Here is an 18,518-nt window from a genome sequence, read left to right as displayed (position 1 = left end):
TGAGCACGCAATCGAGAAATGGGCGTTTATCTGGTGAGATCCGGTTAGCAATACTTTTCCGTTGGTAGTTTGGGGGCGTGGTATATGTTAACTTTGTATAGTTAGTCGTAACGCTAACTGATGACTGCAGTTACTTTTTCGAATTGCAGGATACAGTTTGTATCTGTGAAGAACGTTTGATTTCCGAGTTCACTTTTCGTTACAATTTTCCGGTATTCTATCCTGTTGAAAGTTTTCCCACTTGAATGATCGTTAAGGGATGTAAACAGCTTGTTTTATAAGGATCTATTTCAATTTAGCAGCTATATGCCTCCTTTAACTAAACTGTGCTGTTGTGTGTTGGTTGACCTGTGTATTTCATACAGAACTATTTACTTTTAAAAAAGAGGTTACCCCTGTTAAATTCAGAAGATACTAAGAAGTTATCTTTTACGCAACTTGCTTCATTGCTGTCATTCGTTCGTGAAGAATGCCTTTGGAGTCAGTTTGCTTCCGAGCCACAACGTATATAAGAATGTAGCAGTGTCTGTAGGGATCACGGCTGGCTCTGAGCACTATGGGACTTAACATCTATGGTCATCAGTCCCCGTGTAGGGATCACGCGTCATAATGATGTTGAAGATGGGTATCAGTTCAGGATGGAAAGAAAGTTTAATTATTAATACTCACTATGTGATGAACAACGGCTCAAAGTTTGATAAACATCGGACTGGAGAGACGTGGTGTACCCCATCGAATTTGGGTCAGTCCATACACAAAAAGCGTGACTAAGGAAAAATGGAAGATTACGAAATTTTGGTCTTATGTCAAAACGGTAGGTGGATCAAAACAAAATGTCCAGACACTCTGTGACCAAAATGGTACTGAAACAGAGGATGACAGACTAAAGACCGAAATAGTAAATGTCTTTTTCCAAAGCTGTTTCACAAAGGAAGACTGCACTGTAGTTCCTTCTGTAGATTGTAGCACAGATGACAAAATGGTAGATATCGAAATAGATGACAGAGGGATAGAAAAACAAATAAAATCACTCAAAAGAGGAAAGGCTTCTGAACCTGATGGGATACCAGTTCGATTTTACATAGAGTACGCGAAGGAACTTGCCCCTTCTTGCAGCGGTGTACCGTAGGTCTCTGGAAGAGCGTAGCGTTCCGTTTTCAAGAAGGGACGTCGAACAGATGTACACTACTATAGACCTATATCTCTAACGTCGATCAGTTGTAGAGTTTTGGAACACGTATTATCTTCGAGTATGACTTTTCTGGACACTATCTACTCTGTAGGAAACAGCATGGATTTCGAAAAACACGATCGTGTGAAATTCAAGCCCCCGCGCTATTCGCCCACGAGACAGAGGGCCATAGACACAGGTTCCGAGGTAGATGCCGTGTTTCTTGACTTCCGCAAGGCGTTTGATACAGTTCCTCACAGTCGTTTAATGAACAAAGTAAGAGAATATGGACTATCAGACCAGTTGTGTGATTGAATTGAAGAGTTCCTAGATAACAGAACACCGCATGCCATTCTCAATGGAGAGGAGTCTTCCGAAGTAAGAGTGATTCAGGTGTGTCGAAGGGGAGTGTCGTAGGACCGTTGCTATTCAGAATATATATAAATGACCTTGTGGACAACATTGTAATTTCACTGAGGCTTTTTGCGGATGATGCTGTAGTATATCGAGAGGTTGTAACAATGGAAAATTGTACTGAAATCCAGGAGGATCTGCAACGAATTGACGCATGGTGCAGGGAATGGCAACTGAATCTAAATGTAGACAAGTGCAATGTGCTGCAAATACACAGAAAGAAGGATCCTTTATCATTTAGCTACAACTGGAAGCAGTTACTTCCATAAATTATCTAGGTGTAGGCATTAAGAGTGATTTAAACTGGAGTGACCATGTAAAGTTAATAGTCGGTAAAGCATATGCCAGACTGAGATTCATTGGAAGAATCCTTAGGAAATGCAGTCCGAAAACAAAGGAAGCAGGTTACAGAAACTTGTTCTCCCACTGCTTGAATACTGCTCACCAGTGTGGGATCCATACCAGATAGGGTTGATAGAAGAGACAGAGAAGATCCAACGGAGAGCAGCGGACTTCGTCAAAGGAAAGCGTTACTGGATAAACTCCAGTGGAAGACTCTGCAAGAGAGACGCTCAGTAGCTCGGTACGGGCTTTTGTTGAAGTTTCGACGACATACCTTCACTGAGGAGTCAGGCAGTATATTGCTCCCTCCTACGTATATTTCGTGAAGAGACCATGAGGATAAAATCACAGAGATTAGAGCACACACGGAGGCATACCGACAATCTTTTCTTCCACGAACAATACGAGACTGGAATAGAAGGAGAAACCAATAGAGGTACTCAACGAACCCTCCGCCACACACCGTCAGGTGGCTTGCGGAGTATGGATGTAGATGCAGATGTGGAAGTGATAACTGCCTAATGGTTCTCACTGTTGCTATTTTTGTCTGAATGGGAGAAACGATGAAAGAACTGAAAGAAAATCACCAATGTGGAATGTAGTTGCATGGCACCAAGCGTCGATGTTGGGGTTCACAGTCTACCTACCTGTAATGATCTACGGTAAAGAGAATTTAGGGAAACTCTTAACAACTGCATAGGTTGCATAAGACAAACTTATGCTTCATGATAAACAAATTCAAAGATTACTGTTAGTTATTGGTACAAAGAGATGCCGATTTTCAACATAAGATATCGGAGGATGATGGGAAAACATTCTACAGTTTTAGCTAAGTAAGGACAATTGTTGCGTAAGGCAACGAGAACAATGAACAGATTAACAGTAGATGAAAGTCCTACGCATTTTTAAATTAGTCGTTATTCTAAGTCAGTGCTGTTGTATGCACTTCCCATACGAAGGAGAGAAATCCATCGTTCAAGTTGCTTACAATTGCTTACAGTTTTCCTCCGTCTCGTATAACCTTCAGCATCAAGGTTTCATACCAAGTCCCCCAAGATACTTGTGGCAGTAAGTTATGACGACGATGTGGCCAATCGCGCTTTTGAAGTACACACTAAGTAGCTGTCCTTGCGTGCCACAATTTGGGAGATAAGAGTCCGACACGCCGTATAAGAAGAGGTCGGTGTGCTCACTAATGGCACTTGTATTGAGGCATCCAACGTAGTAGAAGACACTGCAGCCATGAAGGCGTCCCTTGTCCTGCTGATCGCTGGAGTGTTACTCGTGGCGTACTGCACGCCGTTCGCTGTTGCAGACGATGAAGATGAAGCGGTGGATGAAGCAGCCGAGAACAGAGACGCTGATGACGACGACGCCGACGGCTCAGCAGACGCCGACGCCGACGACAGCGGTGATGAGGAGGGTCTGAGTGGAGAGAGCAGGCGGGCAGCCAAAGGTAAACAGCAGCTGAGGCGGGCAGAATGCACGGCGTAGCATTCGCTGCATCAGGTTATGGTGTCGACTGCGAGTCTATGTGTACTTTCTTGTAGGTTTAAGTCCCTAGTTGATAATGTACATTATTCTGACACTTTAAAAGCTGAAGGTATTCGTCTCTAGACGAGACAGGTGGTTCAAGGACCTTTGTTTTTATTTTTATACCATTACTGAATACATTAAATATACTGCTACATTCAACCTCAGTGTTCTTTCACTGTGGTTGTGTGGCTCGTTAAAACAGTTATATTTGCTAAATACGGATCCTGCTTAAGGCCCAATTGGTTTACATCGACCCCAAAAGGAGAATTACTTATTGTATGTTGAAGATAGCTAATACTCAAATGGCTTAAGAAAATAATGTTCAAATAACACATTTCAATAAATCTTGTATGAGGGGTTTTACAAAGTTTTTGTTATAAAATTATACACAAATGACACTTGCTGAACAGGATACGATATTAACAGTAAGATGTAAAACCAACTCCTAAAGTCTCTTACTTCTCTCATGAGAACCAGTGATAGTATGTTGGCATCCAGTAAGTGCAACATTATGAAAGAACTAACAAAGACGCTACCATTACTCGCTGCACTTTATGTGTTTTTTTCTGTTGGTATTTGTGTTACGTTATGAACCTACAAGAATAGTTTGCACAAGATACAATCAGCAGACCAGTTACTTGATTACAAGGGTAATGATTACTAGAGAACCACTAATGTACTGTCGCTGTTATAGACAAACGTATAAGACAAAAACTGCTTCTTCAACATTTTGTAATGTCATTCTTTTAAGGAAGAGTATAAGGAATGTGTTTCTGATCCTGCTGATTAACTACAATCTTTAAGCCGGATTGTAATTTTTGTTGTGATATGTAAGTATTTTTAATACATACAACATTAAAAAATTATCACAGTGTACCTGAATGCAACACCTTAATGAAACAAGCCTCATAAAGCAGAAAGTAGTTTTAGAATTAGGATGTAGAATTGCAAGTACTCAGTAATCAATCTAAGAGTTTTCTAATTTGGAAGAACATGATGTCTTTTGAGCAACACATACTATACTTTCTGAGCTAACCATTTAGTTAGTGGTCATTTAATCCTTCTTTTAGATCAGAAAGAAAATTACTGTAAATACTCTTTCTAGTAGGACAATACGTATGTGCCAACACACAAATTTAGAAAAATAGTTGAAAATTCACTGAAATATGGTTAAACGTTAATCATATGTTTCGAATATTCATAGTGCCCATCAGGGAGATTGCAAGCTGTCTTCTTGCCTGATTTTTTTAAGCGCTTTAACATGTCTCAGGAGTCATCTCAAGAGCAAGTCACAGAAATTAGATTTTATCATAAAAATGCCACAAGTCTTACAGCTTAAGATGTGTGCATACTTCCGACCTCTACAAGGAGGTATGTTTAGCAGTGATGGAGTTGAAGTTATCACAGGTACATAGCTTATACCTGCTTGTGATTCATCCAAATTATAAAGATACAGGGCGATTCATATTACTGTTTATGAAACCAAAAGTGACGTAGATGACTCTGAGATAAGTAATTTGACATGAGACACATATGGTAGCAAATTTCAGGAAATCCACCAACCAAGTGGATGACAAATGTTGAACATGTGATGGTACCAAGGGATACATACCTTAGTGCAAGTGCAGCGGCTAGATCAGTCTATCCCACCCACACTGTAGTGGCACTTCTACACATTGCTCCACATGGTTATTCCGCGTTTATTCTTGCATTATCCAATGTGATACGGTAGTGCTCATGGTAGTGGCACTACAAGACTTAATGAATCTGTTTACCATTAGGAAAAAGTACTACGCTAGCACAGCAGTGTTTAGTACTGACCACTACCACTGAACGTGTGGGGAGATACATGAACTGGTCATGTAACATGTTCATCATTCGTCAACCACATTGTGGATATTTGCTGACGTTTGGGGCTCCATGAATCTTGTATTAAATTTCTTGTCTCATAGTCATATACACCACTGAGAGTTTTTAAACATTAATGAAAATCACCCTGTATATATCAGATCACTATAGTGTAAAATATCCACTTAAAGCTACACTGTGTACAGCTGGATATGCTACAACGGAAAGTTATAGCTTAGAGCAGTGCTCTTGATATTTGAAGCAGCAATTACTCCAAAGGAAATCAGTTAGAAAAACAAGTTGTGTGTGATCCAATTCTTCTATGTGTTACATACTTATCAAATTTAAGGTTTTTATCTGTGTCAACTGAAGACAGAAGTTGCTGTTCAGCCGACTAACATTTTCTGATGAGACAGGAGGGTACGCAGGTGCCACAAGAACATCATCTTCTTCGTTTATTGTTGAGCAGGTGCTCACGCCAGGGCCGGTCACATGAAACATGCACGTGCAGGCAGCCGACACATTGCGTCCAGAGCTGGAAGCAGACTCCATGCCAGGTCAGGCGCCGCCCGCAGAGCTGCACACAGCAAGTAGTCGCTGTTGCTTAGGGAGCGCCACACTGCAGAGGCGCAGTCTGGAGCTGCTCCCACTGTACTGTACCGTGCACTCATCTGGAGAAAATAAAGCACCACTGTACTTTGTGGCAAACATATGTGTCTATTACTCATTGTCCTATAAATGTAAGATCAAGTGCACACACAGGTAATAACCAAACATGGGAAAAAGTTGCAAAAGTTCCAAAATCTTATAAGTGTTCCAGTTTTCGGGTGTAAACGATATGTTCGGTCCGATATTATACTACAAGCTTTATATCATTATCTGTGTACTTTGCACTGTGAGGTGAAGGCAGATTGTATTTGTTCTTAAGGAATGATGATCTACAGTATAGAGCGCTAGGGTACTTACACCTGTGTCTTATTGGGTCAGTGGTTGTGAAGACACAAGAAACGACATCTTTGTAGTAACTATAGACATGACTGCAACAAGCTGTTGCATGTCCAATATAGAGGCAGAATGAGAATTTTGATTTTAGTGTTTGACGGGTATATGCCTCTTAATCTTTGTCCTAACTCAGCTCAATACATAAAGGTATGTGACTTCAATAACATGACCTTAAAATGTGCTCTTTGCCTAGACAATCATGACTCAAGGAGTAACTGATAACGCTATTTGAGCAAATTTTTATAAACATATGTAGTACAAAATAATTAAATTTTGCAACTGAAACAAGTGTGGGCATGAATGAATACTGGAACGAATTAAGGGACACAGTTGCTTCTCAAAGTTTTGTAGCTTTGTTCAGCGAATGTATACTACATACGACATGTATGTAGACCAAGGCCAGTGAGGATGTGAGCCTCAATCTGATAGTCAAGAGATGTGTGCCCAAGAAATGAAATATAATCATTATGTCAGATATAATCTCGAAAACAAGTTGTCTCAGAGTCTCGGCAACACTACTTACTTTCTGAGATGTATGCAAAGATTTCAACGATCTTTTGCTGACTGCTGTTTGGGACCCCTTCTGCTGATTGCACTTTTACTTCACATAAACTAATAGTTCTGTTGAAGGCAGAGTTAACAGTAAAATTCGTGTACGAATTAAATACAGACTCCAGAGTGAATAATAAATCATGTGTACAGTAGAAATTTAGCATTTATATCAAAAGTGACTGGGGAAGGAACATAAATGATACACATATTAACTAAATTACCTATCACCAATACTCAATGCTAAAGCAATAACAAATGGAGGATTACACAACCCGTCTAGTAGATCATGTGGTAGACAAAGCCACAATATGTGAGAAACTGTACAAAGAGAAATTTTAAACACATCGGCAGTGAAGAACGCCCTTGAATTAGCTGTAATGTGATGTAGTCATCACCTCCGACTGTACTGGTAAACGCATGAGAATCAAATACTGTACCACAGACATGGCTCAAAATATATCTCTTTGACCAAAGCAAGTTAAGTCTGAAAACAAAATAAGGTCTACTTAAGGACCTGGAACATTGCATACAGAGTAGTATACCAAACTGCGAAAAGCTTCCTGGAACTTCACCATAATGCCGATCGGTCCTCAACGGCGGCCTACCCAGTTACTGCTCGCACTGAAGCCATCAGAATGTAATGTCAATTCAGGTAACTAGAGTTCATGAGCAAGTTGCAACACTAGTCGTTCAGAACAGAACATGCGGAATTGTGATATGAGAAGATCGAAACACTAAGGCAACACTTTGTTCACTATAAAATAAAGCCCACAAACACATGACACTGCACATGCAGTTCTGTGACTGGTCCATACACAGTATCTGCAAGATATAGATTGTTGACATGCCAGCACTGGAATGAATTAAGGAATCGATTGTTCTGACAGGAAAAGCTTCTAAACGGGCTTGTGAGCCAGAATTCATGTAAGAATGAATAAATTGAACATTGACATTTTAACGAATGGCTTTCATCAAACTCCCCTTGCATTTACAGCAAATCTCGAATGCTCTTTTGCAGGGTGGTGAGCATTCCAGAAGTGATAACTTAACCTACTGGATGCACCTAAAACAAACACAGTAATTATTGAGTAACTACACTAACATATAATGGACTGGTACTGTAATAGCAATATATATGTTAATGGGTCCATATCAAGAGAACATCATTATTTTAAATAACTGTTCTCTCACTTAATAACATTTCCTAAAGAGAGTATAAATTGTATGGCATCATTACCATATCAACAATGTTACTTCCAACATCTCTCTTGTGGAGAAACCAGATCTCTCAATGGCACTCATCATCCATTTTAAGTGAATACTTAACAGAATGCTATGCTCCTGAAATCACACACACACACACACACACACACACACACACACACACACATATATATATATATATATATATATATATATATATATATATATATATAATTTGTGTGTGTGGGTGGGTGGGTGTGTATGTAGGTGTGTGTCTATAATCGATATTGAGAAAATATTAGTATAAATTTATAGGCAGACATAAACAAAGTACTTGAATACACTGTAAATTACGATCATTTGAATGTAACAGACATTATGAATACAGTATAAATAACAATGTAGGATGATGGTAAAGAACACAAATATCAACAAATGAAACTATTTTCTTGGAAAGCAGAACTTTCTGTAGCTCTCCTCCTGAATTTGTTCTTAAGCACCAAACAACATAATATAATAAACTTTTAATATCAGTCTGCTGTCGAATGAGTGGAAGTTAATGACATTGTTTACAGTATTGTTTGTGTAGAAAATGATGCAGCGATGGGGCTTAGAATGCTCTTAAGAAGCTCTTTCTAGAATGAACTGTGTCTTCAACTCTAGTTAATCATTGTTCTCAAATGGAATCATGGAGTACAGAACCAAATATGTCGTGCCTGCGAAGGAAAACATGAATGTGGAGATCTCAGACAGAAGAATGGCTTAGATTTCAGTCCTACATGATATCTTCTCCAGCCATGGCAATGTAGGACGTCTGCAGTGCACTAACCACTGGCAGTCACCCTTAGTATTAACATTTCAATCAACATTTTGGCAGCTAGCACCTCAACCTGTCTGGAGTGTCTGCAGTATTAGTCCTGTGGGAGTGCCATAGATCATGACTGATTGATATGGTGAGCGTAACTCTATAGTGAGTGTCCACCATTTTACTGGTAAAGATAGCAACTTCATTCAAAGTATGGCCCATTCCCATGTGTGACAATACACTATTTCTCAGTGATCATCTAGTATGATCATCTAGTATTTATATCTCAATATGAAAATTTTTGTAAAGGCTGCTAGTACAGCGTTAAATAAAGACACAATTACTAATTACATATAACATAAAAAAACTTTCGATTTTGAATTGTGGTATCAATCGATCATCACATCCTTAATAAACACCAAATTTTTCATGACATTTGTGGTAATTATAAGACCAACAGTGCCAAAACTCCAGGATAATGACAATTATAGTAATTATAAGACCAACAGTGCCAAAACTCCAGGATAATGACATCCACACTAATGAATACATGCAATATATAAAATACTGCCTCAACACAAGCAATGAACGTGTTCTACATTATCAAAAACTTACACACAAATAAATTTATGTTAATGGTTGCATTAGTACATTTGCAGAATACCTAAACTGTTATTTGCACATTTCAGCTCAGTTGGTACCTCTTTATTGTCACTGTTCTTAATGATCCCTTCTGGCTATCTGTGACCTAATTAGTGATGCCATCATACTTTCTACATTTTTTAACTCTGGTGAATAAGGAATGACATGCAGTCAGAAGTCCGATACTCAACATAAAGTTTTTCAAATGGCTTTTAATAGCACATTCATCTGCTAATTTCCACTTAGTATTTCAGTTCACTCCACAACATTCTGTTACTTCAATAGTGAAGATTATATTTTTATATAGCTCATGGAATTTATTGTGTAGTTTCTGAATCTCATATTTATGGCTGTGGCTGTGGTCAAACAATTGCACTCATCGCCATTTCTCTCTATTAGAGTGCTGTGCCGAATAAAAGGAGAAATACAGCTTCTGACTGGCCGAAACTAACAGCTGCTTCAATTCCTAAATTGACCATAGCCAATATGTGGAATTATATGGATATTTTGGCAAAAACATCAGAAAAGTTACTAAAGGACTTTGTATTCTTAAGATCTTTCATGTTTTCCTGTAGGCCTTTTCATTAGCATATATCTCTACCTCCAAAACAATATGTCTTTTAGTTTATACAAGGTTTTCATGTTTTCTTCAGTGTGCCCTATTGTAAGTTCATGTGTATTAAGGTGGTCCCTCAAAGCAGCTTTGTGACTGGGATTACAGATTCTTTGAATCTTATCGCCAGCTTCCTTCTTGTTTGTCTATGTATACATCGTCATGTAGACCACAGGTGAATTTATACACCTGTGATCTATCATATACATCTTCTTTCTCTATTTTGTGAGTCACCATTTTCCTTACCTCATTATTTATTTGGAAAACCACCTTACCAATACTACTTCAGAAAACCTGTGCCATTTTATATGGGATTTTTTACTAAATATTTCGTGATTACAAACCTAGGGTTTCCTTTATTTTTTATTTTCTGTAGCCTTATCACTTGTTGTCTGCTCTTCTCTTTTAAAAAAATCTCTTTCTTGTACACCTTGTCTACTAACATAAAGTCAGACCCATTGTCCACAGCTATGTGTCGTAAAACATTGTGTTCATTGTCTATACTCTCTCTACATGAGGGTAATCAAACGGTCCTGTCATCATGGCATGAAATGTGCACACGTCAAACCATATGGGATGACATGAAGACACATGTATGATTGCATTTGTGATTGTGAGTATTCTAAATTTGTTGTAGGTATGCTTTCTATTACGTTTGGATGTCTTCAAATGAAGATACTCTTCTTCCTAGATAACACAGTTACTATTAGCAAGTAGCTCATTTAAGTTACTGCTTACGTTTTCAATGTATGTTGTACTCGAGCTAAGAAGTATGAGCATGTTATCAATGCAGCTTTTGTAATAGATAGTCCCATTTTTCATCATTTCTTGATCAGTGAAATAAATTATTTCGAAAATCATCCATGAAAATGTTTGCTAGTGTCCCTGCTGGGCAATTACTAATTACTAAACCATCTGGCTATCTGCAGAAGGTCAAACTGAATACAAATTAATTTTGAGTCAAAACAATCCTGAGTAGTTTATACAACTCTACAATTAGGTGGTTATTCACCATTTTGTATGTTAGTCGATTATTTTTGATGATGTTAATTGTTTCTTCAACTGGTACATTTGCATCTGGATTGCTTAGCTCTAATGTTAAGAATTTACCAACTGTTGGGATTGTAACCTCTAAGGTGAACTCCTAGAGTTCTGCTGCATTTTTTAACATGTGACTATTTGTGAATCTGTAGTTTTTAGTAGTTATCTTATTCAATTCTCGACTTACATGGTAACCTGTGCAATCGATGTAATTGAAAATTGGTTTAATGGGAACCGCAATATTATGTATTTCTGGGTTAATTCTAAGTTTATGAGCACTTGAGTTGATACCTACAAACATTTTCATTTGAATGTCAGTCACTGTATTTACCAGTGGGAGCTTTAGGAATCTAAAATATTTGATTATTTTCTAAAAAAATTATTTTACTTATATATGGGCTTTAGTAAGGATAACAAGGGAACTGCCTTAGTCTACATTGAAATTTAAGACTGTACCATATTTAATTCGTTACTTACTGTACCGATAATACGTAGGTCAGTTTTGTCAAACCTTTGCCTTTTGCCAGCTGTTACCATCTCTTTCATGACGTTAGCTACTTTACACACTATCATATTTTACATCAGTTCTTGAACCTGTGATTCAATCAACTGTCAGATTAGAGTGAACTATCATTTATTATACATTTTTCTTTTTACACCTGGTCGAAACATTAAACTTAAAGCCTTTGCTAAGTACATTCTTATTTGACAAGTCCACAATGCTATCATAAAAATTAGTACCAGGGTTAATAAATGTGTCCAGGGTATTACGTAACTCTGCCCGTTTATTAATTTTCTTATCATGCCTGTCTGATTACTTACTGTTCAAAGTCAAAAAATTTATCTACAATATCAGTAGCCATATCTACAACACACTCTTCTTGATTCTTCAGTCTACAGAGGATCGTTTCCTTATCGATGTTTTGCTTTTAATTCGTGCTTAAGCCATTTCTTTTTACAATATTTCTTGAGGTTCTTAGATACACAATTGTTGACAGAAGATCCTGAAACCGAGTTGTTGCGTCGTGCTTCTAAAAATTTAAAAAAATGAGAATTTGTAATGTTTCTATAACAATGACGTCATAGAAAGTTAATTATGTTGTAAATGTTCAGTTCTGTCTTGTCAAGGCTCAGGTTCACGTCTATATGTAGGAAGATAATAAACTAGTGGATGCTACTAAAGTTTAAATACGTGTTCCGAGAATTTATTTATGAAGAATTATGTTACGTAATTTATGTGACAAGATTATTAATTTTTGACAACGTTCATCGCGAGTTTGAATCTCGAAAGTTTATTCAATGTGGTTCTAATATTTATTAAAGCAGATCACTTGCAATAATATAATTTCTGAGAAGAAACAATCGACATCTAAAATGAAAAAAGTTTACGCAAACCAATTGGACTGAGTGACGTAATTCTGCTCATACGACTCACATGATGATGTTTTAATTACAGTTTCGTTCAAGAACCATTCAGAGACAAATTTTAAAAAGAGTTTAAATAATTTTGAAGTGTGTTGTAACTGACGTAGGTGATGAAGTCTGCACATGGTCATATGTCAAATGAAAATCATTTAAACGAAACTTACGTCGTTACACTACACGTTCCAAAGCGATATGACATGGAACTAACGTGTAACGATCGTAGTGGAGAAGACGAATGGTCTACTTCGGTTTATTAGGATAAAATTCGGAAAAATGTGGTTGTCTGTGACCCATTCTTATGAACTGTTCGAGTGTTTGGAATCCGCATCACGTCAGATTAAAGGAAGATATCGAAGCATTCAGAGACAATCGCCTATATTTGTTACCGGTAGGTTCGATCAACACCAAAGTATTATGGAGAAGCTTTGGGAGCTCCCATAGGACTCTGTAGAGGACAGGCCACGTTCTTTTCGAGGAACACTATTGAGTAAATCAAGAGAACCGCATTTGAATCTGACCGCATGGCGATTCTTCTGCTGTAAACGTAATTTCCCTAAGGATCACAAACATAAGGCGAGAGAAATTAGAATTCGTGCGGATACATATAGACAGTCGTTTTGCACTTGCTCTGTCTGCGAGTGGAAGAGGAGAGGTAAGGACTAGTAGAGGTACAGCGTACACTCCGCCACGCACTGTACTGTGGCCTGTGGAGTATGTAAGTACGTATAGATCAGAAGTAACTCACGCAGTAACTGTGCCATGCACTAAACAAAATTATGGGTATGGAACACAATACCAATGGAAAAGAGACGTCAAGTATTTTAATGAGATACATGAATACCATGTTCAGTGTATGTCTCAGCACACAGCAGTGATAGCACGCTAGTTAGTTTCTTTTTAATAATACCTACAGGGGTCAAAATAACATCGTTCTTTCGCTTTGAAGATGGAAAAGACAGTCACATTTGATTTTTATGTATTGGTTTATATAGCATGGAAACTCTCATTTCCAGAGTGTGGATTTTTGTTTACATCATTAGCTATTCAGGAACTCTAACCGGAACAGAAATTTGTAGATCAAATTTAGTACCACGCTGTATAGATGACTGATAGTAATATGTTACTTGGACTCTAATTATCATACCTACGTAGAAATAATATACCATTACCGAGCGAGGTGGTGCAGTGCTTAGTAAGCTGGACTCGCATTCGAGAGGGCGACAGTTCCAACCCGCGTCCGACAATCCAGATTTAGGTTTTCCGTGATTTATCCGTCCACGAAAATACTGAGATGTCTCCTTTGAATGTGAACGGCCTATTTCCTTCCCCATCCTTGAAAAAGACCAGCATTGTGCTCTGTCTTAGAGTGGCACCTCGATGCCGACGGAACGTTAAACGCTATCTTACTTCCTCCTTCCTACGATATCATTGTCACAGATAACCTCTCACCCCGACGGAACGTTAAACGCAATCTTCCTTCTTCCTTCCTACGATATCATTGTCATAGATAACCTCTCAGCGTGGCAAATATGTAAACCTGATGGTTCTTAATCAGAGTTCCATATTTAGCAAGTGTAACTATATTAACGAGCCATAATTTGTGTATTAGAGGACACTGCATATTTAGCCAATTAAACATTCTGCTAATGGTTTAATAACAACAACAGAGTTCCTTGACCTTCTCGCCTCTTCTGGAGTCGATGTCGTTGGTAGGTGTACGTTCTTAAACAGCTAAAGTGTCAGGACAGTTGTCACGATGAAGAAGGGTTTGCCGGGCCCGGATACTACAGCTGAACCTGACGACGTGAGTAGGCCGGCCGAAGTGGCCGCGCGGTTCTGGCGCTGCAGTCTGGAACCGCGAGACCGCTACGGTCGCAGGTTCGAATCCTGCCTCGGGAATGGATGTGTGTGATGTCCTTAGGTTAGTTAGGTTTAACTAGTTCTAAGTTCTAGGGGACTAATGACCTCAGCAGTTGAGTCCCATAGTGCTCAGAGCCATTTTTGAACGACGTGAGTACTGCCCTCGCGTTGCCTGGAGTCAGACGCCGTGTGGGGGCGGCAGCCTGGGGCAGCCATGGCGGCACAAAGGGGGCTGCGGTCGAGCGCAGCCCCCCCAACTCATTCGCTGTTTGTAGTTTCACTGCCAGCCTGCTCTCTGCACTCCCACCCACCGCATCACCGTTTCCGCGAGCATCACCGACTTCTGGACCCTCGGTGCTGTCATCATCAGCGCCCCTGGTATCGGCTGTTTCATTTGCAACTTCTTCTGCAGCAGCGAGCGGCGCGCAGTGCGCCACGTACAACACGCCAGCGTCGGAAGCTTATCGCCCACAGCGTGGCAGGCAAGGACAGCCACTAGTAAGTATTTCACAATGTGCTGTTAGCCCTACCGTTATCCTATCTTAATAGCAGGAATATCTTGCTGAGCAGGGTATAAAACCGTTTTTCTCCTCCTTTCATACTTGCGGGGATAAATTATGGCAGCAATCACAGCAGTTCACCTACTCTATACAGTAGTTAATTAATAACATAAAATATATAACTTGATTATATACCAGCTGACAACAGCTGAATGGTCACCCTCAAACTTGTGCCTATTAGGATTGGCTAGTGATATATCAGTAGGCGTAACTTGAATCAGCGGAACACCTACATATCAGTACATACTCAATATTCATGAAATCAAAACTCCTTTAGCTTCTTCAAATCAAATATGGGAGTCATTACATTAATTAATCTTATCTACGTCATTATCTGGTTAGCTGCAGTAGACCATAATTGTTAGGACTAAGATATAAGACCGATATAACATAATTAATTGATAGCATAAAGTACATAAGTGGACTGTGTATCAGCCGATGAAACCAAATACAATCGAACATCAATTCAGAACTGGTCCATCTTACCTCAGTCATCCTGAACAGGATAACTGTTCTAAATTGTACTAAGTGCCTACCGAATGATAGTGATACCAAAGTATCTTTTATTCACTTGCAATACATATATAACAGTCATCGTTTTACTTAAAATTATCTATGCCCTGATATCGAAGTCCTTAAGTGTTAGTAACATGGCACAAGGGACATTAGTATAATTAGCCCTGCATTGTGTCAAAGACGACAGTAACATTGTCAAAGTACTTTGTGTTATTAAGGTCTCTCTGTACGTTAAGTATATTTTACGATGGGTTTTCAGATTGTTATACATCTCTGCCTCTTTAAGAAGATTAATCTGAATACCCTTTTCCACTTCATAAAATATTTTGATGTTTTTTCAGTGTTCCCTATTGTATTTTCTTCTATTTTAAGGTGATCACTGAAAACAGACTTATGACTGGGATTACAATGTCCTTTAAATTTTATGTTAAGCTTCCTTCCTGTTAGTCTATGTATACCTGGTCACACAGGCAACAAGTGATTTTTTACACTCTTGAGCTATCATAGAATGGTAGAAATGTATTCTTCAATAGTGAAGTTAATATTAGGATTTAGCTCATGGAATTTACTATGTAGCTTTTGAATCTCTGTTCCACTACCAGTGGTTACTGACTGTCATAATGTAACAAGAACTGTTAATGTTTCAAATTTTTGTCATTTTAAAACCATAGAAGAAAATGTAGATATAACCTACTCGCAAAAGGAATTATTGTACTTTCGCTGTCAGCATCCTTTTAATTGTTTACTCTTCATGTGATGAAAAGTATGTATGTATAGATATTTGGTAAATAATTAAGGCAATTGATCAGAATAATAAGCCAGATGCAGATGACCAGACCTGATAATTATCTAAATTTCAAGAATTGTGGAATGAAAATGTTTGTAGGTATCAACTCAAGTGCTCATAAACTTAGAATTAACCCAGAAATACATAATATTGCGGTTCCCATTAAACCAATTTTCAAGTACATCGATTGCACAGGTTACCATGTAAGTCGAGAATTGAATAAGATAACTACTAAAAACTACAGATTCACAAATAGTCACATGTTAAAAAATGCAGCAGAACTCTAGGAGTTCACCTTAGAGGTTACAATCCCAACAGTTGGTAAATTCTTAACATTAGAGCTAAGCAATCCAGATGCAAATGTACCAGTTGAAGAAACAATTAACATCATCAAAAATAATCGACTAACATACAAAATGGTGAATAACCACCTAATTGTAGAGTTGTATAAACTACTCAGGATTGTTTTGACTCAAAATTAATTTGTATTCAGTTTGACCTTCTGCAGATAGCCAGATGGTTTAGTAATTAGTAATTGCCCAGCAGGGACACTAGCAAACATTTTCATGGATGATTTTCGAAATAATTTATTTCACTGAACAAGAAATGATGAAAAATGGGACTATCTATTACAAAAGCTGCATTGATGACATGCTCATACTTCTTAGCTCGAGTACAACATACATTGAAAACGTAAGCGGTAACTTAAATGAGCTACTTGCTAATAGTAACTGTGTTATCTAGGAAGAAGAGTATCTTCATTTGAAGACATCCAAACGTAATAGAAAGCATACCTACAACAAATTTAGAATACTCACAATCACAAATGCAATCATACATGTGTCTTCATGTCATCCCATATGGTTTGAAGTGTGCACATTTCATGCCATGATGACAGGACCGTTTGATTACCCTCATGTAGAGAGAGTATAGACAATGAACACAATGTTTTACGACACATAGCTGTGGACAATGGGTCTGACTTTATGTTAGTAGACAAGGTGTACAAGAAAGAGATTTTTTTAAAAGAGAAGAGCAGACAACAAGTGATAAGGCTACAGAAAATAAAAAATAAAGGAAACCCTAGGTTTGTAATCACGAAATATTTAGTAAAAAATCCCATATAAAATGGCACAGGTTTTCTGAAGTAGTATTGGTAAGGTGGTTTTCCAAATAAATAATGAGGTAAGGAAAATGGTGACTCACAAAATAGAGAAAGAAGATGTATATGATAGATCACAGGTGTATAAATTCACCTGTGGTCTACATGACGATGTATACATAGACAAACAAGAAGGAAGCTTGCGATAAGATTCAAAGAATCTGTAATCCCAGTCATAAAGCTGCTTTGAGGGACCACCTTAATACACATGAACTTACAATAGGGCACACTGAAGAAAACATGAAAACCTTGTATAAACTAAAAGACATATTGTTTTGGAGGTAGAGATATATGCTAATGAAAAGGCCTACAGGAAAACATGAAAGATCTTAAGAATACAAAGTCCTTTAGTAACTTTTCTGATGTTTTTGCCAAAATATCCATATAATTCCACATATTGGCTATGGTCAATTTAGGAATTGAAGCAGCTGTTAGTTTCGGCCAGTCAGAAGCTGTATTTCTCCTTTTATTCGGCACAGCACTCTAATAGAGAGAAATGGCGATGAGTGCAATTGTTTGACCACAGCCACAGCCATAAATATGAGATTCAGAAACTACACAATAAATTCCATGAGCTATATAAAAATATAATCTTCACTATTGAAGTAACAGAATGTTGTGGAGTGAACTGAAATACTAAGTGGAAATTAGCAGATGAATGTGCTATTAAAAGCCATTTGAAAAACTTTATGTTGAGTATCGGACTTCTGACTGCATGTCATTCCTTATTCACCAGAGTTAAAAAATGTAGAAAGTATGATGGCATCACTAATTAGGTCACAGATAGCCAGAAGGGATCATTAAGAACAGTGACAATAAAGAGGTACCAACTGAGCTGAAATGTGCAAATAACAGTTTAGGTATTCTGCAAATGTACTAATGCAACCATTAACATAAATTTATTTGTGTGTAAGTTTTTGATAATGTAGAACACGTTCATTGCTTGTGTTGAGGCAGTATTTTATATATTGCATGTATTCATTAGTGTGGATGTCATTATCCTGGAGTTTTGGCACTGTTGGTCTTATAATTACTATAA

General features: G+C 38.0%; 1 protein-coding gene across 1 annotated transcript; it reads left to right on the top strand.

The window, feature by feature from the left end:
* The first annotated feature begins 3,139 nt into the window (after positions 1 to 3,139).
* On the top strand, positions 3,140 to 6,019 carry LOC126198456 (uncharacterized). Its single transcript, XM_049934793.1, has 2 exons — positions 3,140 to 3,383; positions 5,781 to 6,019. The coding sequence occupies exons 1-2, from the start codon at positions 3,170 to 3,172 to the stop codon at positions 5,903 to 5,905; spliced, it is 339 nt and encodes a 112-aa protein (XP_049790750.1). The 5' UTR covers positions 3,140 to 3,169; the 3' UTR covers positions 5,906 to 6,019.
* The last annotated feature ends 12,499 nt before the right edge of the window (positions 6,020 to 18,518 follow it).

The sequence above is a fragment of the Schistocerca nitens genome, chromosome 8, assembly GCF_023898315.1.
Source record: "Schistocerca nitens isolate TAMUIC-IGC-003100 chromosome 8, iqSchNite1.1, whole genome shotgun sequence".
NCBI classification, from domain to species: Eukaryota; Metazoa; Arthropoda; class Insecta; order Orthoptera; family Acrididae; genus Schistocerca; species Schistocerca nitens.
The sequence above is the reverse complement of the archived record's forward strand: the minus strand, read 5'-3'. Positions and strand labels throughout refer to the sequence as shown.

What these genes read in the sequence shown, in the direction of transcription:
- LOC126198456 (XM_049934793.1), top strand. Translation starts at nt 3,170, where the DNA reads ATGAAGGCGTCCCTTGTCCTGCTGATCGCTGGAGTGTTACTCGTGGCG. An exon ending in GAGCAGGCGGGCAGCCAAAG is followed by an intron (nt 3,384 to 5,780) that starts GTAAACAGCAGC and finishes ATTGTTGAGCAG; the next exon opens with GTGCTCACGCCAGGGCCGGT.